This window comes from Scardinius erythrophthalmus, assembly GCF_964197995.2.
Source record: "Scardinius erythrophthalmus genome assembly, chromosome: 2".
Classification (NCBI taxonomy): domain Eukaryota; kingdom Metazoa; phylum Chordata; class Actinopteri; order Cypriniformes; family Leuciscidae; genus Scardinius; species Scardinius erythrophthalmus.
Window position 1 is genome coordinate 21466415 of NC_138222.1, and position 26056 is coordinate 21492470.

General features: G+C 38.0%; 1 protein-coding gene across 3 annotated transcripts in view; it reads right to left on the reverse strand.

Moving 5' to 3' along the window:
- LOC308683822 (cellular tumor antigen p53-like) overlaps positions 1–25775 on the reverse strand; it is an 86955-nt gene extending 61180 nt beyond the window's left edge. For 2 of the 3 annotated variants that reach the window (XM_081354608.1, XM_081354610.1), the window contains exons 1-4: positions 25653–25775; positions 25073–25155; positions 24714–24774; positions 23994–24206 (exon numbers count right to left, since the gene is read on the reverse strand). In XM_081354608.1, the coding sequence (XP_081210734.1) occupies positions 23994–24206; positions 24714–24774; positions 25073–25140 (342 nt within the window). In that variant the 5' untranslated portion in view covers positions 25141–25155; positions 25653–25775. Of the gene's footprint in view, positions 1–23993; positions 24207–24713; positions 24775–25072; positions 25184–25652 lie in introns of all 3 variants that reach the window. The other variant, XM_081354609.1, reaches the window with a different exon arrangement.
- Between the last annotated feature and the right edge of the window lie 281 nt (positions 25776–26056).

Here is a 26056-nt window from a genome sequence, read left to right on the forward strand (position 1 = left end):
GGTATCGCTGGAAAGGGGACCTTTTAGGCTTTCATTTAAGCCCAGTACTGAATCTGTCTGACAAACACAGAGGTCACATGACTTCTTTAAACCAGAAATAACACACATTTTTTCACAATTTCCGCCTAAACTAAAAATCCGCCTAAAATCGCTGTGCCATGAAAGAACACCACGGACACAAAAGTCAACAACTTCAATACTCAAGGCACTCTGATGACTCAGAAAATGTATAATATACCCATACTATTTATTTGTGAGAGCCTTAAATTAGACTTGTGCAGCCAGCACAAGTCTTCAAAATAGAATAGAGCCAATAGAATGGACAAATAGAATACCCTAGTCCAGGGCCAAATGTTGTAATAAAAACACTTGTAATTGGTGTAACAAAATGTTTCTATCATGTATTTTGATATTCACCCACTTTCAGTTAGAATGTCAGAATGTAGCTCATGCACTGAATGTTGATGGATTTTGACAAGGTTTTGTCAGTTTTGTGAAAAGATTGTTGGTTCAGTTGACTGGTTATAAAAACACTATAACTATACCATCTTCAATCAACATCCATTGAGTTCCAGGGGTATTCAATGTAAGTACAAAATACTTTTTCTCTTGTGCTTGTGAATTGGTGGGGAATAGTAGCAGTAGCTAATGTAAGCTTGGTGTTTTTCACACTAAGTATACTTCTTTTAAACTTAAAATAAGAAAGTATACTTTCAGTCTACATTTTATGTACTTCTCAGAAATATACTTAAAATTACACTTCAGTGTACTTGATGTATACTGAGAGAAAAGTCTAGGGCCCGTATTCATAAAGATTCTAAGAATCCTCTCAGAAAACTCTTAATTTTGCTTAAAGGAGAACTCCAGTCAATTTTAACATTGAGCTCATTTTTTTTGTCAATTTGGAGTGCTGTCAATACAGAGAACAACGACAAAAATCAGTGTTGCCTACACCATGTTATCCTCTTTTTAAAATTTGCACCCTGTTGACTTCAATGGGGCAATATTTAAACCTGCTTTTAGCCTCTTAACATCCTTGATGTGTCATTACAAGTGCACAGCCATCTGAGCGCTGGCTGAATTATTATCATTTTTATCCATATCTTTCACATCTACTGCAGTCAGATTGACCCGCGTTCACTCTGAAGGAATCACTCACATGGCTGTGCACTTGTAATGACACATCAAGGATGTTAAGAGGCTAAAAGCAGGTTTAAAACTTGCCCCATTGAAGTCAACAGGGTGCAAATTTTAAAAAGTGGATAAAATGGTGTAGGCAACACCGATTTTTGTCGTTGTTCTCTGTATTAACAGCACTCCAAATTTACAAAAAAATAAGCTCAATGTTAAATTTGACCGGAGTTTTCCTTTAAAAACTTTTACGTAGGAGTCTTAGCTTAAGAGCGATTCGGGGCCAATCTGAGAACAACTCTGAGCAAGGAAAAGACAAAAACTTTCATCTTAGTGAGGAGGCGGGGCTGACCCCGTTGCTATGTATGACACAATCTTTTGAAGACTGTGATTGGTTGGTAGTCCAAGAAGGAAAAAAATTGTGATTTGTCTATTCTAAGCCTTCACTTTGAAATTACATGCGACTGTGTACATTACACACTGCTGCATTGTTGCATTTTCCCAGTTGCCAAATATCGTAATGTAGTGATTACTTTCATTTCTGGCGCTATTGCATTTCTGCGGTGTCGGAGATGTTAGCGCGTCTCTAAGATCAGTCACAAACATGATCCATGCACGATCTAATCTTTAGCGTCTTATTAACTCACTGTCATCCATTGTCTGCAACAGATTTCTTCTCCTTCTTCTTTCTGCCATGTTCTCCTCTGCTGAAGAAAGTCTTCAGCCTCTTAAAAGTCCTCGTCCGTGCTCCTAACAATTTTGACCTTAAGACCTCTTTTAAGGGTTAAGATGCTTTCTGAATTACCTTTTTCTTTACTGGGATTTTTTTCTTTAATTTTAAGAGTAAACGGCCACATTTCTAAGAATTTTCTTAGAATTTTGTCACTAGGAGCGACTCTTTGCATTAAGATTCTTTATGAATACGGGCCCGGGTATATTTGGCCTGTACTTGAACTCAATCTTTTGATCCAGATATACTTAAAAGCAGGGTTCACCAATCTCGGTCCTGGAGGGCCGCTGTCCTCAGAACAGCGGCCCTCCAGGACCGAGATTGGTGAACCCTGCTTAAAAGAATAATTAAGAATTCAAAGTACTGTATACTTGTCTTGTAGTTGTGTTAACTCTTTTGTAGGCTAGTCCACTGGTCGTGTAAATCAATTTACTCTAATTCTACTTTTTTGTTTAAAATGTTACCTTTCTTTATGAAACTTACTGACATTCAAGTGTTAAGATTAAAAAAGGATGCATGAAGCTAATAACATGTTTTTAAATTTAAAGTACAGTTAAAGGTATTTTTCAAGTGCAAAAATAATAATGTTACATGTTAAGTGCAAAGTATAATGTTATGTTTACTTAAAGAAAACTTACAAGTACACTTGCAGTATAAACTACGAAACTAGTAGTTTACTGAGAGTACACATCAGTGTACTTTCATAAACTAAAAAATGTACTACTTGTATTAAAACAGTAAACTAGTATACTTATAAGTTCACTTGTAGTACAGATGCATTACAAATGAGAAACCTAGTTGTGTACTTAGTTTACTACTCTTACAAATACTAAAAATACGAAAAGTGAGCCAATTTAGTCCCAAGCAGTATTGAAATAGTACACAATTTTACTACAAGTACACATTGATATTAGTATACTTACTACATAAAGTATACTTAAAAATATACCTGAAAATGACTTAAGTATACTTCATAAAATGAACATGAAGACATGCACTTTTATGATGAAGAGATGCACTTTTATGATGAAGAGATGCACTTTTAGAATGGAGAGATGCACTTTTATAATGGATAGATGGACTTATGATGGAGAGATGGACTTTTATAATGGAGAGATGGACTTTTAGAATGGAGAGATGGACTTTTAGAATGGATAGATGGACTTTTATGATGGATAGATGGACTTTTATGATGGATAGATGGACTTATGATGGAGAGATGGACTTTTATGATGGAGAGATGGACTTTTATGATGGATAGATGGACTTTTATGATGGATAGATGGACTTTTATGATGGATAGATGGACTTTTATGATGGAGAGATGGACTTTTATGATGGAGAGATGGACTTTTATAATGGATAGATGGACTTTTATGATGGAGAGATGGACTTTTATGATGGAGAGATGGACTTTTATGATGGAGAGATGGACTTTTATGATGGAGAGATGGACTTTTATGATGGAGAGATGGACTTATGATGGATAGATGCACTTTTATGATGGATAGATGCACTTTTATGATGGAGAGATGGACTTTTATGATGGAGAGATGGACTTATGATGGATAGATGCACTTTTATGATGGATAGATGCACTTTTATAATGGAGAGATGGACTTTTAGAATGGATAGATGGACTTTTATGATGGAGAGATGCACTTTTATAATGGAGAGATGGACTTTTATGATGGAGAGATGGACTTTTATAATGGAGAGATGGACTTTTAGAATGGATAGATGGACTTTTAGAATGGAGAGATGGACTTTTAGAATGGATAGATGGACTTTTATGATGGAGAGATGGACTTTTATGATGGAGAGATGCACTTTTATAATGGAGAGATGCACTTTTATAATGGATAGATGGGCTTTTATGATGGAGAGATGGACTTTTAGAATGGATAGATGGACTTTTATGATGGAGAGATGCACTTTTATAATGGATAGATGGACTTTTATGATGGAGAGATGGACTTTTAGAATGGATAGATGGACTTTTATGATGGAGAGATGCACTTTTATAATGGATAGACGGACTTTTATGATGGAGAGATAGACTTTTATGATGGAGAGATGGACTTTTATAATGGACAGATGCACTTTTATAATGGATAAATGCACATTTATGATGGATAGATGCAATTTTATAAAGGAGAGATGGACTTTTAGAATGGATAGATGGACTTTTATGATGGAGAGATGGACTTTTATGATGGAGAGATGGACTTTTATAATGGACAGATGCACTTTTATGATGGATAGATGGACTTTTATAATGGATAGATGCACTTTTAGAATGGATAGATGCACTTTTAGAATGGATAGACAATAACAGATTTTTACAGCGATTGATTCCATCAATCTTTTCACAAAACTGACAAAACCTTGTCAAAATCCATCAACATTCAGTGCATGAGCTACATTCTGACATTCTAACTGAAAGTGGGTGAATATCAAAATACATGATAGAAACATTTTGTTACACCAATTACAAGTGTTTTTATTACAACATTTGGCCCTGGACTAGGGTATTCTATTTGTCCATTCTATTGGCTCTATTCTATTTTGAAGACTTGTGCTGGCTGCACAAGTCTAATTTAAGGCTCTCACAAATAAATAGTATGGGTATATTATACATTTTCTGAGTCATCAGAGTGCCTTGAGTATTGAAGTTGTTGACTTTTGTGTCCGTGGTGTTCTTTCATGGCACAGCGATTTTAGGCGGATTTTTAGTTTAGGCGGAAATTGTGAAAAAATGTGTGTTATTTCTGGTTTAAAGAAGTCATGTGACCTCTGTGTTTGTCAGACAGATTCAGTACTGGGCTTAAATGAAAGCCTAAAAGGTCCCCTTTCCAGTGATACCAAGCACCATATTATAGAATATTGACAATATCCCTAGCATGAGCCTAAACCAGATATACACCAGATTTCAAAAACGGAATTTATCTTAGGGGGTTAGTAACTTCATGAGCTGAAAAAAGTGATTTCGCTACCACCCCTGCACTGCTATAGTGATTTTTCTAATACTAGGGGTGTATACCTTGCCAAATAACAATGATAGCATTTTTTCCCCCGATGATACCGATCAACCCCCCTGGCTCATGGACTACATGTCTTTCGGAATTTTGAGAGTAGCCTACAATTCTATTGAGGTTCTGAGCCTGCTGATCAACTATTAGTGAAATCATGACAGATCCATTGATTTTGGTTGGATTTTTATGATTTTTTCTGTGGAGTGAGTATACTGTTTGGTGAAAAGAATGACATATTGACTGATGTCATAACTTGGGGGAATAGTTGATTGCCAATGAAGTAAAGATGAAAATATTGGAAAAAAGTGAGAAAACGCCTAATTTTTTGCATTAAATTGATGCAAAATCATGTAGAAATGTGTTTTAAGAGTTATTTTTTCAGTGGATGTTGTCAGCAAATGTGTTCTTTGTATCTGGAATGCATTTATTGACAGCCTACCAAACCCACTGAGGATTTGAGGGAAAAAATCATTTTTCACATTTTTCTGATAAAAAATAAAGGGTGCATACACTAAAATGGCCACAATTTTTTTTCGCGATATTTCCGGCAGAGCAGACCCTCCAATTATTGGTTCTTAGGGTCAAAGTTAACAGAAAAAACACAAATAAAAAGTATAACAGACCATGTCAGGTTCAACCCATTTTTGAGACTTTGGCTCCCCGACTATCAATAGATATTTCTCTGTCCTATGGCCCATCAACAGATTATATACATTGTGCGTCCATAACCATCAATTGCTCATCAGTGTACTTTGGATAATGTATGCTAACATTTTTTATTTTTTTTTTATTTTTTTTATGAATGTGTCTGCTTCACGCTCTCCTTCACCAGCACCTCGCAGAGGGGCACACAGGTGTCGTTCAGGTCTCAGTGCGATCGAGAATCATACTAAGTAAGTGCATAGACGTAATATTTTACAGATGAAATGTAGCATAATTGTGTTTACATCATCATAATATAAAAGTAGCCTACCTATTCTTGTGCTAAATGACAAAAAACTTTGTCTTTTTTTATCCATGGCCATTAGTGATTGATAATGATAATACAATTTCTTTAATTGTGTCATCAGCATGCTCATGTGGGTTTTTTTTTTTTTAACAGATGTGACAAGCACCTGTCCCGAAGAGAGCCAAGGCTAACCAGCAGGCAAGCAACAGGCAGTCCATTCTGTCATGGAAAACAGAGACTGATGTTGACATGGTTCCACAGACTGGTTGCACAACTGAGTTCTGTTGACTCACATTCGCCCATGAGTCTATTCAAACAATTTTTTTCAAAAAGTGCCGTCTCAACTCTGTGCCATAACACCGATGCTCAGGCTGCCAAGGCAACTGCAAAGGGCTGTAAATATAAATGAACAAATGTCAGCATCAGTGAGATGTACCGCTACATTGGGCTGCTATTGTACATGGCCATGGTGAAGGTCAGCTCCATCAGGGACTACTGGCGGCAAAGCGGTGTTTTCTACGTACCCTTTCCAGCTACAGTTATGTCTACGGACAGATACATGGTTCACATTCCATTTCATGGAATGGGCACATGAGTCACCCAGATGCAGATATGGATAATGACAGAAAGAGGGGCACAACTGAACATGACCGTCTTTTCAGGGTCAAACCTCTCATGGACACTATTCGTCATGCTTGTAAAGCCATCTATCATCCTAAAAGAAACATGGCTGTGGATGAAAGAATGGTCACATGCAAAGCACACAAAGGTATGACAGTACATGAAAGCCAAGCCAACCAGGTGGGGTTTCAAGTTGTTTGTTCTTGCAGACACATCGAATGGATACACTGTGGACTTTTCTGTGTACACAGGAAAGAACAACTTTCCCACAGACCATGGACTGTCATATGATGCTGTAACATCTCTTTTAGACCTCACATTTTTGGGTTCTGGGTACCATGTGTACATGGACAATTTTTATACAAGTCCAAAGCTCCTAAAAGACTTGTTTGCAATGAAGTTTGGTGCATGTGGGACTTACAGGGACAAAAGGAAGGACTGCCCTCGGAATGCAGCTAACTCACTCTCTAAAAAAATCTGCCAGGGTATCCATCAGGTGGATTTGGGATGGACCTCTTGTATTTGTGAAGTGGATGGACACACAAGGTCTGTTCTACCATCCATCCTGCTTATACAGCAGACACTGCGCAGAGGAGGGTGAAAACAAGATACACGGAGGACAATGACATTTCCATGTCCTGAACCTGTGACTGCCTACAACAAACACATGGTTGACCTGTCTGATCAGCTGTTACAGTACTACACAACAGCACAAAACCATGAAGAGGTACAGAAATATTTTTCTACACTTCTTGGACATTGCTTCCACCAACTCTTTCATTGTGCACAAAAATGGTAACTTGTCCCATAAAGAGTTTATGGAGCAACTTGGAAAACCGCACCAAAACGGACCAATAGTGACCATGTACCGGTTCCAGGAGCTGAGCTGACATCAGATGACAGGGATGTTGACACAGTTGGTCGCCGCAAAAGTGTGCATTGCAAAGCAGTGCATGGTAAAAGGAATTTAACACCATGGAAATGCCAGGCATGCAATGTTCACTTATGTCTTCAGTTGAACAGGAACTGTTTTCAAGAGTGGCATAACGATGTGTGACTGTGTTCAGATGTGTGTGCTCTGCTGACCACCTTCCACTAATCAGAATTCAGAAATCATTCTGATATGATGATTATTTTCTTTAATCAATGTTGGAAACCGTTGTGCTGCTTAATATATTTTTTATAACCTGTGATAGTTTTTCAGGATTCTTTGAATACAAATATTTTTTTTATAAAAAAAACAAAAGGTTCGTCATTTTTCTTTCTTTTTTGGAAAGGATGTATTAAGTGATATTTCCATTGTTAGGAAAGATTTCTATTTTGAATAAATGCTGTTCTTTTTAACTATTTATTCATCAGTGAATCATTCTTAGTTCATCATTCTTAGATCAGGCTGCCTCACGCCACCTTGATGAGGCATTAGCCATTGGGGGAGTGGTCTTTAGTCACACCCCTGGTGTGAATCACATTAATATTCATTGTCATTAACACTCCCACGCATACAGCAGTACTGACACAAAAGCTGACTTGCAAAATTAAAATCATTATATTGTTGTTTATGAAAGAGTGGTCAGAAAGATTTTCACATCATTTTGTAGAAAAAAATTCTAGCCTACAAGAATAGTAATTCAAAAGTCTTGTGGACAACTATTCAGTATGTGTTAAATGGCCTTATTGCGGTGAAATTTTTTCCCCAAAACGTACTAACCACGCATAATATTTTTTTCTATAAAATGCAAACATGTACATCCATTTTGCTCACATATTATTGTAGCAGAGTTTGTGCTGAATGAGGCAAAATTACATGTTGGCCAATGGTATGTTGTAAGCAGCTGAAATAAGCACAAATGTCAGGGCACGTCAAAACATCTCAAGGGCCCCCAAAAACACCTCAGACCACAGAGGGTTAAGCACCAACACTTCAAAAGAATTATATTTGAGGTATGCGCATGCGCAGCGGACGGTGATGGCTGCTTAATATCGACGCTCCACCTCAGTGCCTATTTTTCGCCCTTTTTCAATCCCTACTAAGTTTTTGGCCGCATTTCATGTAAATATCTGGATCTAGTGCTATTCTAGATGGCATCTAAAAGAGATATAATCCAGTCCCCGGCGAAGAAAAAGCAGAAAGATGATGATCGCCTTCATGACGCCATTGCCGAAATGCTTGATAATCAATAGGGTTGTTCCGATTCCGATACTAGTATCGGAAATGCCGCCGATACCAATAAAAATTCTGGCATCGGTATCGGCGAGTACATCTACCCAACGTACCGATCCGATACCATTTTATTAAACAATACCTAGTAATGCACGCTAGCTTTGCTTTACGCTGCGAAACGGAGATCATTTCTTCTTCGCTGCTCTAAACAGTGTTGCTTGTGGCAAAACGGGAAGTTGTGCTGTTGCCACAAGCAACCACTGTTTAGAGCAGCGAAGAAGAAATGAAAACGCAAATTTTCAGATGCAGGTCGCGCGGCAAGCGCATACTAATGTAACGGTGCGTGTCCACTACAGCGGCAAAAGTCCGCTCAGTGCCGCTCGCAACGCTATAACGCCTCCGCTTTGGGGTGTGTCTGTTGCAAATGTGTGTTTAATCTCTGTTTTTTACAACACACACACAGTATAATTATTAGAGATGCACGCGATTACATTTAGAAATAGGCAAGCTTTGTTTCCAAATGCACCAAGCAAAGATATCCTTTCAATTTTATAAACTTTTATTAACCCAGCCAATATAATCATAATGAACACATCCAAAATAAAATCTTTAACATATATATGACAACTGCAAAGCGTCTAATTTGTAAACAAAATGATTTACGCACTAAATCCAGCATAAACTCCGGCACAATTTGCATATTTTTAAACTCTCAAAACAGACGTCACATCCCGAACCTCACAGCAATTGGCTACCGACCGCGTTTTTCTCTTGGTATTTGCATGACGTGCCCAACCTTTTGACGCTCTCAACGCTTTCTCCGGTCCGCTGTCAATCCCAAAATGCACTGCGCGAGTGTGAAGCTCGACTTCCATAGGAATGAATTGAAAACGCCCGCTCCGCTCTGCTCGCACCGCGCCAGTGGACACGCACCGTAAGAGACGCTGACGCCCAACATCAAATGGCAAACGTAATGAAAACGGAACAAAACTGCGCTACTCGTTATTTTGTATATTTGATCCAGCAAAGAAAGCATTTGAATTCTCCACAGAAGTAATAACATCGCTGCGAGATCTAGTGAGAAACATTCACATTTCTCCGTTATTAACAGATCAAACAGCGCTGACGTGGAAACCAGGAACATTGTGCTTTCAAGTAACGTTATGTCGGTTTTATTTTGACATTATGAATAAAATTGCTGCCCTCAAATGTTAATCTGAAATAAAATAAACCTTTGTTTATAACTTAACTACTACAATATTACATTTCATTTTTTTTATAAGGAGCTGTTTTTGTTTTATATGTCAATTATAGCTCCATCATTGCTCAAAGTAAAAAATGATCATACTTTGATGTTAATAAAAAAAATAAAAAAAATAATAAATGTAAATCAAGGAAATTTCTCTGGCATTTCTTTCTTTTTGCTGTATTGAAAACGTACCGAACCGTGACACCAGTGTATGGTATCGAACCGAACCGTGAATTTTGTGGACCGTTACACCCCTATTATTCATATATAATTTTTTAGATTCCTAGATTTATTTGTTGCACTTTTTATACAGTTATATTGTAAAACTAAAATACCTTTTATAAAATAATTCTATCAATTCATACAGGGCTAGTATGAATTGCAGCTATATACACACCCAGGTATCGGATTAGTACTCGGTATCGGCCGATACCCTGAGTCCAGGTATCGGAATCGGTATCGGGAAGGAAAAAAGGGTATCGAAACATCTCTAATAATCAACTGAGCGCCATAAAGCAAAGCATGACGATGATTGTTCGCGAGGAAATATCGACGATTACAGCACGACTCGACTCGCTGGAAAAAGATGTCAAATCGTTCGGCAGTAGATGTGACAAGATGCAGGCAACGGTCCAGGATGTTAAGAGAGACTCGATTGCTAACAAGTCCTGTCTGGAGGAGCTCCAGTAGAAATTACTTCTTTACGAGGATAAATCAAGACAAAATAATCTAAGGTTGGTGGGCCTAAGGGAAGGAGCTGAAGGCGGGAATGCAATTAAGTTTTTGCAGACCCATATTCCCAAGTGGATTCCGGCTCTTAAAGGGAAGACGATAGAGATAGAACGCGCGCACCGTCTGTACGCGAATGAGGATCCCTCTAGGAATAGAGCGTGCACTTTAATTTTCAAGCTTCTTTGTTACAACGATCGGCAGGCGATCCTACAGGGAGCCAGGAGTGCTTCACCTCTGAGTTTCGAAGGGGGTATCTTACGGTTCTTTCCTGACTTCAGCAAGGGAACGTCCCAAAAAAGGAAAGCTATGGCTGAAGGTCGGAAACGTCTCTAACTACTAGGGATCGAGTCATTCCTGCTCTACCCCGCGTCGGTTAAAGTACGTCACGGCCAGGAGCAACTGTTTTTCAAGACCCCTGCGGACCTGGAGCGGTACATCTCATCTCTGAGCGCTGCCACCACGGAGATGGATACCACCGCGCTATTAGATATGCCGCTGCCTGAGGATTAAATTCGGCCTTTTTGCTTTTGTTTTTTAACATCCTAAGTAGGGATATAGTTTTCATTTCGCTGTGATGGACACTCAGGTGAGAGATGCTGATGTTTGAGTAACTGTTACCCTTACAGTCCGAGTGCATGGCCTCGAGCAGATTTATTTTCCAGGCAGATAAGAGGGTGCGGTTTTCCCCTCTGCAAGCTGCCGATAGTAAATTGTTCTTTGTGTTATTGTTGTTAACTAATATTATGTTAGAACTACCAGGGTTTGCTGTTTTTGTTATTTTACTGGTTCATGGGGGTGAAATTATTAATGATGCGTTATGTTATATGGCTAACTTACCGTTGTCTTATGGGTAATTATATTGTGACAGAATGAGGGATTGTAATGTGATATCGTGGAATGTAAATGGTCTAAATTCTCCCATAAAAAGATCTAAATGCCTAGATTATTTGCACCGTAAACGAGCTGACATTGCATTAATCAGGGATTAAAGTGAAAAAAATTCTTCTGACTGAAATTTTTTTTTTTTTAGGCCAAGTCATATTCCTTTTACTTTTTAAATAGTCGAGACCAATAGCGTTTTAAGGGGAGACGTTTTAAACCGCTTTTATATTGCCAGTAGGCGTATTTTAAAAGCTATATTTTAATCTATGAAAACCAGGCATGGAACATACTAATACAATTAATAATTTGCATATATATATATATATATGCAAATTATAACACGTTTACACAAAATTTGTTAACACACAAGTAAGTTACTTTTCCCCTTTACTTAACATAAATTGTAAGAATATGACTAATAGTAAAGACTTGTACTAATAAATACAGTGCTATGCATAAGTGCTATGCTATAAAATTCGGAAAGATCCTCCACTATACCTTTAAGTTCAATTTCCAAAAGATGATTTTTTATTCCTCTTTTTAGTCAACTTTAGCATGGGTGTCTAAACTTATGCATAGCACTGTAAACATTAGGCCTAGGCTAAAGCTATTAAATAGCAGTCCCAAACTAGTTTTTGTTAATACAATGTTGGTATGAGCCACTACAGTCATTTAAAAATATAAAAAGTAACACAAAGAAAAATAGTAGCATTTTGGGGTTATATGGAAACGACAGTTATCATGGTGAATACACAATATTAACAATAACTGTTAATGAAACATGGAAACTGGTGAATAGAATGAGAATCATACCTGCATTACTTTTATTTCGTGTAATTTACAACGTAACGGCGTTGCATGCTCGTAGTTTCTTTTGCACTTGATCAGTGAAGCAATACAGCGCGCGCCGCTGAATTTGCGCGTGCAATTGAGTGTGCGCTACGAGAACAGGATAACGGCTGACAGGACAAGAAAGTTCGTTTTTCTGAGGTGAAAAACTTTATTTCAGCGTACACTTATGTCACTGCCTGCCTGGTAGTTCCTATTGTGCTGGGTTTTCTGAAGTAACGTTAGTCATGATTCGCCTCTCATAACATATGCTCTAAACACGCACGCAGTGTGGAAAAGGAGGAGCGGGGGCGCGGGGAGCAAGGATCACAGCGCAAATTTGAACTATATCGATGTGATATGGTCTAATTCCATATCGCATTTAAAAAATATATCGATATATTTTTTATATCGATATCGCCCAGCCCTACCTGCATTATAAGTGTGTCACTGAAATATAGTTCTACCTCAGCGCTCAGCTGTAGCCTGACATGCACTTTCCGTGAGCGGTAATTGAAAACCCGGAGTGGACTATGAGCGGAGTGATTACAGAGTGCTTAGAGTGGAGAGAGGAACGTGCTTTTGCTCCACTCCAGGCTTTGATCACATCCCCCTCAGCAGGGTGAATACACCTCGTCTTTCCTTAATTTAAGACCTATTCAAACTAAAATTAAGATATTTATTACACTATTTGAGAAATGAAAGCCTATTTACGGCCTTAAAATTATGAAAAGTGAATTTAAGACTTTAAGGACAGACTGGAACCCGCAATGACGGAAATCCGTCATGGACTTGCTGCAATTAACGGAAATCCGTCGTAGCGACGGAGAACTTTAATCCCTGATTAATACAAGAATCTCATCTCAAGGCTTCTGATGTTACTCGCTTTCAGAATAGACATTTTAAAATGATAGCTTTCTCTTCGCATAATAGTGCCTCAAGAGGAGTTATTATACTCCAGAACAGGAAATTCTCGTTTCTATTAGAGAAAATAGGAGGGGACGAAAACGGGCGGTTTACTTATGCTTCTGGCTCATGGAACAATTTAAAAATAGTTCTCTTCTCAGTATATTCCCCTAATAATTACGATGCAGACTTTTTCCCATCTCTTACTAAACTATTTCTTAACCCTCTGGGGTCTGGGCTGTTTTTGGGGCCCTTGAGATGTTCTGACATGCCCTGACATTTGTGCTTTTTTCAGTTGCTTATAAACATGTTAATGGCAAAGGTGTAAATTCACTCTATAAAGCACAAACAGGGCTACCATAATATGTGAGCCACGTGTATGTACATGTTTTCATTTTTGAGAGAATAATGTTTATGCATGGTTATTGAAAAAAATAAAAAATAAAATTTCTGAAATAAGGCCGCAAAACACATAGTAAATATGTGTCAATAAGACTTTTGAATAATGGATGTCCTCGCCTAGTGTTTTTTCTTCAAAATTATGTGAAAATAGTCTTGCTTTATCGTTCACATAAAACAATACATTGATTTAAATTGATGTAAAACAGGTTTTGCTTGGAAAGCCAATATGCGAGGGGGCGTGAACGAGGAGTGGTTTACAACTTAGAACACCCACTCTGCATAATGAGCCATTCATTCAGGTGTGACACTGACTGAGCCACAATGCAAGGACAAAAGATATATTTAGAAGAAGACTTATATTGACCTTTTAAGATTTTGCTTACATCTATCTTGTAAATATGTTTTGCCATTTTATTAAAAAGGTTACAATTACAACAATATTACAATTTCAACAATATTTCAAGTGTACTCTTTCTTTGTAAAAAAAAATGATTATAGGCCTACATTTTATCTATGTATTCATTACTTTCATATTTCGCCTGACTGTAACGTTGTTTTCATGAAATATTAGGGCATATTGTTAATTTGCAGTTTAATACGTTGCTTATACAAATAGCCTACATTTTATTTCAGCATATTTCAGTCGATTTTTACTCATCTCAGTATAGCAATACAGCTTGCTGAAACATCATCATTCATTCACACACGCGATTTAAATTTAAACTGTCTTTGCCAGCTGTGGTAAACAGCGCGCATCTCTGCCGTTCATTCATTCATAAACAGAAACCCACGTGAAGAAATTCACGTGATAAGGAAAAAACTTACTAGTATTCCTCAGCTCGCTCCTCGATATACCCGCACTTCTGAGGGACATTTTCCAATTATTATTATTCCTCACAGCGCTGCAAGACGGTGTGAACAAGTAATGATCTGAATAAACTTGTGTTTTCTCGAGCTGATATGGGGGCGTTCACAGGATTGCGCGGATTGCCTCAGCCATTTGCGTTTGAATAGCGTACGCTCTCTGTGGGCGGAGTCACATTACATCTGAATCAGATGTAATTAGCTCGACTGGAATCGCTCTCTTTTAATACAGATTTCACAAGATGAGAATATTTGTTTTTTATATAAATTACTTTATTAAAAAGAAGAGAATTCAAGCTTCATGCCTGTGCGTCTGTATGCCTGTTTGACTGAGTATTCGCTGAGTTATTGTTCATTTTCGGACGCGTTTCAGAATGGACTACACTGGCAGAGAGAAGGCAGAACTCGCCTCGTGTTTATTTTTCTTTATTTGGCAAAAAGCACAACACTTTGTTTTTATTGTGAGTATACACAATAATACACATTTAACAGAATCGATTGATGTATGAAACTTGTTTTGTAAAATCAAAGTCAAAAGAGTATTTCGGGTCTCAATTCAACTCATAAGGAAAAAAGCGAGCAGATCACGCCGGCGTGATCTCCGACCTCTGAGGGTTAACTTTGTAGACTACAAACTGGTTGTAGGTATGGATGCTAATGCAGTTTGTAACCCCTTAATTGATAGATCCCTTGTCGCTGTTCATGGTGATCTGGCTTTGCAGTCATTAAACGAGCTCATTGTTGATAACAACTTGTGATATTTGGAGAGTGAAAAATGGGAACTCTAGAGATTACACTTTTTACTCGGCGCGCCACAAATCATTTTCGAGATTAGATTACATCTTGATTTCTAAATCTCTTATCCAAGGAGTAAATCACATTGATATCCTACCTATCCTGATTTCAGATCACTCCGCTGTGATTTGTAATCTATCTCCTCCGATAATTCCCTTAAGCTCCAAAAGGTGGCGTATGAATACAACTTTCTTGCAAAATGAAGATTTTTTGTCCCAGTTACGTTTTAAATTATCTCTCTTTCTTCAAGAAAACTTAAGTTCATCTATTAATCCTCAAATCCTATGGGAGACGACTAAATGTTTCTTGAGAGGAAACTGCATTTCTTTTGCCTCCCATGTAAATCAATCCAGAGGGAAAAAATTTACCCAACTGGAGGCCCAGATTAAACATGTAGAGAAGGATCTTAAAAAAACCTTTACGGAAAATAAAAGCAGACTCTTGGGCAATTTAAAAACTGACCACAAGGCTATTCTATTAAAAAGGGCAGAATTTTTGATACACCGTACCAAACAAAATTACTATCTTAATGGTGAGCGGCCAGGAAAACTTATGGCTTTAAGGTTGAAACGTAATGAGGCCCTGGCCTCAATAACAGCCACTAAGGATAATACAGATGTTCTTCACACGGCTCCAGGGGATGTAAACAGACCAGAATACTGCTCTTATCTCCCTGCTGCTGAAAAAGGGAAAGGAACCCCTATGCTGCTCTAGTTACAGGCCGATTTCACTAATTGGTAAGGATGTCAAGTTATATGCCTAAGTTCTAGCCCACCGTTTGGGAACGGTTGCCAGTTTTTTTAATTGCCCACGATCAGACAGGTTTCCTTAAGGAACGTTTTGCTGCGGATAACTTGCGACGTCTTTTGAACATTATTGACTCACCCGACCCGGTTAACGAACAACGTGCTATCCTCTCGCTAGATGCTGAGAAAGCCTTTGACCGGGTCGAGTGGACATATTTATGGTCTGTCTTAACCCGTTTTGGCTTTGGCCCGCGTTTTATACATATGATTCAGACCCTTTATGTTAACTCATCTGCGCGGGTCTCAACGGGTTTGTGCTGTTCGGAGGCAATCCCATTGAACCGGGGAACTAGACAGGGTTGTCCGTTATCCCCTTTACTATTCGCAATCTCATTAGAACCCTTAGCGCAGGCAATTCGACAAGACCACATTATTTCCCCGATTACTGTAGGTGACTAAGCATTTTATCTCTCTTTTTGCAGACGACATCCTGCTCTATATGTCTAATGTTTCCTCTTCTCTTCCTCAAAGTCTTAAAATATTTAATGATTTTAGCATTATAAGTGGTTACAAAATTAATTGGGGATAATCCGTATTAATGCCCTTGTCAGCGTCGACTAATGCTGCATTAGCGTCCTCCTCGATCCCAATTAGCTCGATCCCAATCAGCAAGACATTCAAATATCTGGGAATTCAGATTTTTCCTTCACTGCAGACTATCTCTAAAGAAAATTATAGTTCTTTATTTACTTCTATCAGGCAAGATTTACAGAGATGGGATGTTATTTTAACCTCACTGCAAGGCAGAATTTCTATCATCAAAATGAATATCCTCCCTCGACTTTTATTTCTGTTCTCCATGATCCCTTTATCTCCCCATAGAACCTTCTTCAAAGAATTAGATTCCTTGATTACCAAATTCATATGGAACAAGAAGAGACCAAGAATTAAACTTTCAACACTACAGAGAAGATCCAATAAAGGAGGTTTGTCACTTCCAAACTTCCATTTGTACTTTTGGGCATGTCAGCTGCGATCTCTTAAGGTTTGGTTAAAGGATGATTCCCAGATCGCCTGGAGGGATGTGGAAGCGTCCGCTGTGCTCCCGCATCGGCTCCAGGATATTTTATTCACGGGTGTATTAAAGAAAGATGTGAAGGTTGGGAACACAATTGTGTGTAATTCTCTGAAAATCTGGCATGAGGTATGCAAATTCATGGGGTGTTCATTTAAGTTCACGTCTGAATCTCCGATCTGGCATAATAATAATTTACAATCAGATAACAGACCTTTTGTTTTTAAGTCATGGTCGGATCAAGGTGTACATACCCTGTGTGATATATTCAATAATCAGGGCTTGAGGTCCTTTCAAGATCTGAAAGAGTGTTACAATCTTCCTGGACATTCCTATTTTTTATATTTAAGGTTGAAAAGTGCTATGCGTGCTTACGGAGTGCCGTGGAACTGTAAATTGGACTCTCACCCTCTGATGGACTGTGTGAATTATTCACAGGCACGAGGAGCAGTGTCATTCATTTACAACAGTCTGCTCAAGCATGGCTGTGGTAGGCTCTCGATTACCACGATATGGGAAAAGGAATTCGCTCCCCGCAAACTTAATTGGGACTTGATATGGGACACTATTCCAACAATGTCTAAAAATCTTGCCCACCAATTGATACACTTTAAATTGCTTCATAAGGCATATGCTACTTCATATGTTTTGCACAAAATGAAGCGATTACCTACCCCCTTCTGTTCACTTTGTAATTCCAATTCTGTGGGTACCTATATGCATATGTTTTATGAGTACCAGCTTATCAGTAACTTCTGGGATGAAGTGTTTTTAAGTGTATCAGAACTATGTGATAAGGTTATCATATGTTTGCTGAATATTGATGAGGATCTTGATCTGACGGTTAGCCAGCGCAGGATTCTACACACTGCTCTAACTGCAGCCAAAAATATATTTTTTAAGATCTGGCATGAGCCTACGGTCCCAGCAGCCAAACTATGGCTTATAGAAATTAAATATATTGCACTACTAGAGCTCACTACAGCGAGAATCAACAAAGCTAAACCAAAGACACTTAAAGGTGAACTAAGTAACTTTTTTTACCTTAACTGAACAGCTTCGGAGTCATTGGAATGGTTATATTACTTATTTCGGGTTGAATGGTGGTCGTTTCCCACCCCCCTGGTGCCCGTGAGCGGAAAATACGCACTTGCAACTTTGAGCCGGCGTGCCGCCGGCCGCCGCGTCAGGAAGTCTCGCGTGATATCAAGTCTCGCGATGTAAACAATTGCTTTACGGCCAAAAGAAATCTGCTAAAATGCTGTCATTATTGCGCTCCCTCACGCTGTCCGAACCTGGATGAAGAAGACGTTTTAAAGAATGTCCCATCTGCTTTGATGTCGTTGATCTACTAGCCTCTGGTGTCTGAGAATCACCAACGAGTTTTTACAACAGTGTTGTCAAATATCTATTCAGAAGCTGTGGGGGGAGCTCTAGAGAGAAACCTGCGAGCAAAAAGCGAGAATACAGCGAAGAAATCCCGAAGCTACTGAGTGCTGCTTTAAGGCCTGGACTGAATTTGTTACAAAATTATCTCATATAATAACTCGTTAGCTCATATGTACTGAATGTTTCGGAGTGTTGTTAAGGAGCAGTGGAAATCCTAGAGCTGTGCTAACGTTTATTAACCCCCTAACTTATTCATCTATTTTCACTGTTATAATTTTTATTTATTTATTTTTTCTCTCAAAGCAAACCCTGGTCTTGTATATAGTTAATGGTGGTCTCATGTGGACCTTGTTCAATCTTGTAATTAATCAATAAATAAATAAATAAATAATCAAAAAAAAAAAGAATTATATTTGAAACTAGACATCTTAGTAATTTTGAAAATATTAAAATAAATTACAGCAACACCTCCCCTTTTGCCTTTCTAGGCGAGGTTCATGTTTATAACCGTAATCTTGTGGGGTGGACTCATTTAAAGAAACGTAATCGTTTAGTTTTAGCCAGGTTTCTGTCAAACACAACACATCTAGGTTATAGTCTGTAATCATAATTTACAATAAGTGCTTTTGGAGTAAGGGATCGAATATTCAGCAACCCAAGTTTTATCATTTGCTCATTTGTATTATATCTGTTTTTTTATTTGTTGAACATCAATTAAATTTTTACCCTTAGATGGGTTTGGAAGTTGTTTGTATTTCCTAATTCAGAGAACAGACACAGTCTCTATATAGTAAGTAAGTAAGTAAGTTTTATTTATATAGCACCTTTTCACAGGTATAAGGCCACAAAGTGCTTCACAACAAAAACATTTATATCATAAAATACACACAATAAAAGCATAGACAGAACATGATCATATCAACCCACAAGCTGCTAATTAAAAGCCTGAACAAATAGATGAGTCTTTAGTCTGCATTTGAAGGCATCAACAGAGTCAATAGAGCGCATAGAAGGTGGGAGGTCATTCCACAACCTAGAAGCAACAGCCTGAAAAGATCGGTCACCTCTAGTGCGATAGCGAGTGCGCGGAACCGGGTGTAGCGCTGAATCAGGTCACTAATATAAGAGGGTGCCTGACCATGCAAAGCTCTGAAAACTAAAACCAAAATTTTAAAATTTATCCTATAAGACACTGGTAGCCAATGAAGTTCTTTTAGGATAGGGGATATATGAGACCTCCTATTAGTACGTGTCAGAATTCTAGCTGCAAAGTTTTGTACTAATTGCAGTCGAGAGAGCTCCTTCTGGTTTAGGCATGAAAATAAACTATTACAATAGTCTAAACGCGAAGACACAAAGGCATGAATGATAAGCTCCAAATCATTTTGTGAAACCATATTTCTAAGTTTTGAGATTTTCCTTAATTGAAAGAAGCAGTTTCTCGTCAGCTGCTTGCAGTGCTTCTGTTACAGTGTTTCTGTTTTGTCTGCATTAAGCTGCAGAGAGTTATCACTTAGCCATTTTTTAATTTCCACAAGACAAAGGAGCAAGGAGTTTAACTTCCAGATCTCTGATGGCTTAAAGCAGCAGTAAAGCTGGATATCATCAGCAAATAGGTGAAAAAAACATCACTGAACCTTTGTATGATCTTTCCCAAAGGGATCAAATACAACAAAAATAAAACAGGGCCCAGAACAGAGCCTTGAGGCACTCCACAAAGCAAATCCGCAGACTCAGACCTTATTTGGTTAACTGTAACACTGAAGCTATGCCCCGATAAATATGAGGAGAACCACTGTAGAACTGACCCTGACAGCCCTACTTGATCCCTCGATCTTTTCAGCAAAACCTGGTGGTCGACAGTGTCAAAGGCTGAGGACAGATCCAAAAGAACTAGAACAGTGTGTTTTCCAGAATCAGCAGACATCATAATGTCATTTGACACCAGGGTTTTTCCTGCATAGAGAATTATGAGGCGGCCGTCTCCGTCAAATTTCGTGCCGCCTCCGGCTCTCGACAAAACTCGGACAGACACTCATGGTCAGATACACTTTTTCCACCGTGACGGTTCTGTTGCGGTTACCGCTTGTGTCCATTCTCAAACCGTATAGTCCTGCTGCTGCGCGCGGATAAGTAATAAAAACATTCCATTCCAATTAATCGAGGGTGGATGACAGATAAATAATTTTGTGTTGAGTTTAATAAAGACACGGAACTCGGTAAAACGCAATGAACGTGCGTCACTTTACTTTCGTTTTCAACAACGTAATTCTCTTCATGGAAAACCAATCAAGGATCAGGAGGACTCGATAATGCTTGTCTGGGACCTATACTTTGTCCGGGACACGTGTGTTTTTCTTTCTTTCTTTTTTGAAGGGAAAAGTGAGAGAGAATTGTAGCCCATCCGGACAAATGCCCTGATTAAAAAAAAATAATAATATAAAAATATTCCGAATCACCGAAAACGTGAGGATGATTCTGTTTTATTTAAATTAATGTAAGTGGCGATTGATAGCCTATAGTTGATAATATAGGCCTACCTAATGTACTGACGGTAACAAAGTTGCGCTGTTGAGGCTCGTGCTGTTATTTATAACATATTATATTTAACAAACAATATATAGCCTAGGCTACACACGATCAGAGTGATGTTTTCCTGAATGCCATCAAGACTGAAACCGAGACTGATTTCATAACAGTTCAATAAACAAATAGTTAAAATTAAGTCACTTACATTTGAGACGCAATGACTGTTTTTGTTCTGTTTCTGCAGCGAAAATAGTTCCAAACAAAGATCACAGCAGAACCGTAACGTATCTCACAGCAACACTCAGCCGTGTTTCATTACTGAATGATTCAGCGTTTTGAACGAATCGATTGAGTCAAAGATTCAATTACCTATTCATAAACTGCCTCATTCGGAATTCGGAAGCCTTTTGAACGAATCGTTTGAATGAATGACTCAATGACTCGCTCATTAAGATGGTCGCCTGCCGCCTCCTACTGGCGGTTTAGTTTCATAAAGTATAATTCTTTTCAACATTCCTTATTTGTATATTTAAAAATATTTAAAATAATCTAAATTTAATACAGTTATAATTTTTCAATGTGAATTATTTAATTTGATTGGAAACAGCCTAATGTCTTATTTTAATTGAATATATTGATCAAATTTAAGAATTTGAAATGAAAGATGGAGCAAACATTTAATAAAATAAAACCTTATAAAGGTACAAAAAATTATTCTGTTTTCAAACAGCGATGTAATGAAACATTGACAATTTAAGTTTGAATGGAGTAAAGCCTCTGTTAAGGCTATTAAGGAAATGTAATTTTGCCAAAAGAAGAACTTAATTCTTAAATTCTTAAATTGTTCATTTTTAATTAGCCAACTTCAGTGTGATATGTTACCATATTATCATGCTTAACACTGAGAATTTGAATAATTGTAATGTGATCAGATGCAGATATCTAAATCAAAGAATATGGGCGGTTTGCGGGTGGATTTATTTATTTTTAACAGTGGATTTGGGTGACTCAAAGTGCACCAGATTAATGAATTTATCTTTAAAATGTACAAAAAATTCTTGCCCCCGGACCCCCCTAGAGGTACCAACCTCCACCCACAAAAATAATGCCGAAAACACATTAGGCTATATGATGATCTATGAAAAATAATATTTAATTACCTTATTATTAAAATACATTATTAGGATTTTACCACCTCCGCCTCATTTTGAGCCAGGAAAAACCCTGGACACTTTCAGTAAAGCCGTTTCGGTAGAGTGTTGTTTACGAAATCCGGACTGAAATGGCTCATGGATGTTACTTTTGTCCAGGAAAAATGTCAACTGTTCGCAGACTACCTTCTCAATGATCTTGGATAAAAGCGGAAGCTTAGAAATAGGCCAAAAACTTTTAAAATCCGACGAGTCCAAACCTGCCTTTTTTAGTAGTGGCTCCACTATAGCATGCTTAAAAGCATCTGGAAAAACACCAGTAGACAGCGAGAGGTTAACCATTTTGGTTACACAAGGGCCAATTTCCTCAAACACCTTTTGGAAAAGCCTAAACAGAATGACGTCCAATGAACAGGAAGATGGCTTCATCCTGGTCACCAATTCAGAAATATCAGCAATCGTCACAGTCCTAAAAGTGGACCACATGCTGGAGACTGGTTCAAAGACATCAGTGGTACCCCACGAATGGGACGGGATTTTATCTTTAATCATTTTGATTTTGTTGGTGAAAAATCCCAAGAAGGCGTTGCTGTCAGCTTCACAAAAAACAGGGATAACTGGGGCAGCAGGACAAACAAGTGTATTAATCGTGTCAAACAGCACTTTAGGATTTTTTTAATTTAATGTTACTAGTTGACGGATATAGACAGATCTGGCTTTTTCAACCGTCACATTATAGGACAACACAAGATCCCTGAGATAAAGCCTGTGCACCTCAAGGCTAGTGGATTTCCACAGGCGTTCAGTCTTTCGACACAGTCTGTTAAGATTTAAAATCTCTTCATTAATCCAAGGCGACGTATTTTTCTGAGCAGACAAGTTTGATTTAACTGGGGCCACCTGATCCAGAATTTTTACACAGTGATTGTTTAAACAGTGAACGAAATCATCCACATCAAGGCAGTCCATAACTAGAGTAGGATCAAACAAATCAGAAAATGTATCTGCAGTATTTGCAGTGATAACACGTCTCTGAGACCTAACTGCTAAAGGTTTTGGGTCAGAACTGAAGTGAAGATCAAACAGAACAATACTATGATCACTCATATACACATCATTTACAGATACGTTTAATATATCTAGGCCAAGTGTAAAAACGATGATGATGATGATGATACTCCTTTTCGCGGGATGTTTTTATTCGCGAGTGACGCGAAAAACAAGAAAAACATCCCGCGAGTAATCTAGAGCGAGTAACGCGATGCGAATATACACTTCATGTTTGGTGTGAACACACCATAAGACGTGCGGGAAAGGCGAGTTTTTCACAAATGCGCGGAAAATCGGGACAAATATATAACAGTCGAGTTCTCCAGTGGGTGGCAATAGTGGTAGGTTGAAGGGGACCGCTGTGTTAGTCAAGTCAGATTAAAGTGCCTCCGACTGTAATTTGCAGCCTGATAAATAAATTTTGCCTGCGCCGGAGGCCGGACCTGCCCTCAAGCCGGAAATCCGGCCCTCTGCCGGAGTACTTTAAGCCCTGCTTTCTTTATTTCCTATTCTTTGCCTATTTTTATATCCTAAGAAAAACATTAAATGTTGTACAAGCAATATAACTGATATAAAAAAACACCTTGATACTATTGAACTAATATATTGACATTCTAAACATCTTCAAACACAAAATAATCTAGTTCTAGAAAATAACTGACTAACATTTCCAATGACCATTTGCAGTCAACAAAAAAAATTCACATTATGCAAATTTGGGGAGGAATTAAAATAGTTTATATTCAAAATCTTTTGCTCATCACTCACTGTGGATGTGGCTGACTTTGCAGTGCTGGACTGATTAAAGCGTAACTGGAAACCATATTCCCCAGGATAGTCAGAGATGGAGGGCACTACAGTTGCAGGAGGTGGGAGGTTATCCACAACTGGGGCCACATCAGGTGCAGGAACAGCAGTGTCAGTGTTCTCTGGGAGATCAAGGTCAAAGCCATCTGTGAAAGCAGGGCCATCGGGCAATGCCTGAAGTAGGAAGAGAGTTTAAATTTAGGTATGGATGCTTTGTGATGCTTCATTCTGTTCTTGAATTTAGAATAAGCAAAAAATAAATGCAGTAAAGTTTCAGTCAAAAAAAGCTGTTGGACCTTTGGTAGCAGATATCTGGTAATCATTTAAAGCAATAGTTCACACAAAAATGAAAATTCTGTCATTTACTCAGCCTCAAGTGGTTTCAAACCTGTATGAATTTCTTTCGTCTGCTGAACACAAAAGATGATATTTTGAAGAATGTCCATAACCAGACAGTTGATGGACCCCATTGACTTCCATAGCAGGGAAAAATACTATGGAAGTCAATGGGTTCCATCAACTGTCTGGTTACTGACATTCTTCAAAATATCTTCTTTTAGGTTTAAAACAACTTGACGCTGAGTAAATGACAATTTTAATTTAAGTGAACAATCCCTTTAAGTCATAATTAAAAAAACATCCACTCTGAAGTGCAACTCAAAAATGAAAATACCAGCTTACAGCAGTAAGCCAAGCATCACTGTTTGTACGAGGCAGCTCCTTGATCAGCTCACCAAATCCTCTATGGATGAAAAGAAATATCATAAAACAGTTTTTTTTATGGATGTTCCCATAAATGGATGGATTTAGTATACATTTGCATTTAGTTACTAAATGGATGGATTTAGTAGTTTTAATGATCTAAAAAAATAAAATAAAGACATAGGCTACATTAAAATGTAAAACTTAACATGGATGACAATGCACATGCATGATCCATTTTGGTCACTTGTACAATATGGTCTATATGTTGCCAGTTTACATTCTCATTTTATTGTTAGACTTCAACAAAGATTAATTTTATAGTGAAATGGACTTACAGGTCCCCCCAGATCTGCTCAAACTTGCCCTGGCTCAGGGGCAGCTCCATCATCTCCCCATCACTCATGGCTCCAGTGCTCCACTATAGCCAATAAAGAGGGCACTTTAGACTGCAGAAACAAACAAGCAGGAATTGTGACAGAAAAAATAATAAAAATAAATCACATATAAGGAAAGAATACAAAAATGTCAAAACAATGTGATGATGTCATTACAGGTCCTGTGACTGATGATAAAAAGACCTAATACCAAACCCCAAAACTCACAGTAACTTAACCGTCATCTCAAAGAAAAAAAAAAGTTGGCACACTTAGCTTCACTGTGGTATCAAAGACATCTCATGTAAAATACTGATAAACTAAGAGGCGTGAAGTGTGTTGACGTCCACACAAGAAAAAAAAAAAAAAACTTTCCGTGTTTAAACAAAAAAGTGTAACGTTAGGCTATCATGCCTTCACATCAGGCCCAAATCTAAACACTGAGAAATCGAATTTCGACTTTCAAACATGCGTGTTAATTAATCAGCAGATCGATCACGCCTCAAAGTTAAGTTCCTTTCCTAAATTTCTAAACACTTACCACTTTCTGATCTTGGAAAAACACACGCGCTACTTCAGATAAAAGCTATCTTGCAGCTCACAGTCTCTTCCTTTATCCATCCCAGTGAAAGAGAAAGAGCAGCGCAGTCACGTGGGAGCGGTCATATGACCAACCAGAGGCGCGTATTATTAAAGTGCATTTTTTGAATTCACAATCAAGAAAGTATGAAAGCTTTTTTCCGTCACGGAAAAATATAAAAAGGTAATTGCGTTTTTTTTTCTTCTTAGAATTGCCATATATAAACTCACAATTGCTAGTTATAACGTCGTGAAATAAACGTGCACTTGCGAGTTATAAAGTCAGAATTACAGAATATAAACTCGTAATTGTGAGAAAAAAAAGTAAGAAGTGAGACCCAGTTAGACGAAGAAGTGATAGATACA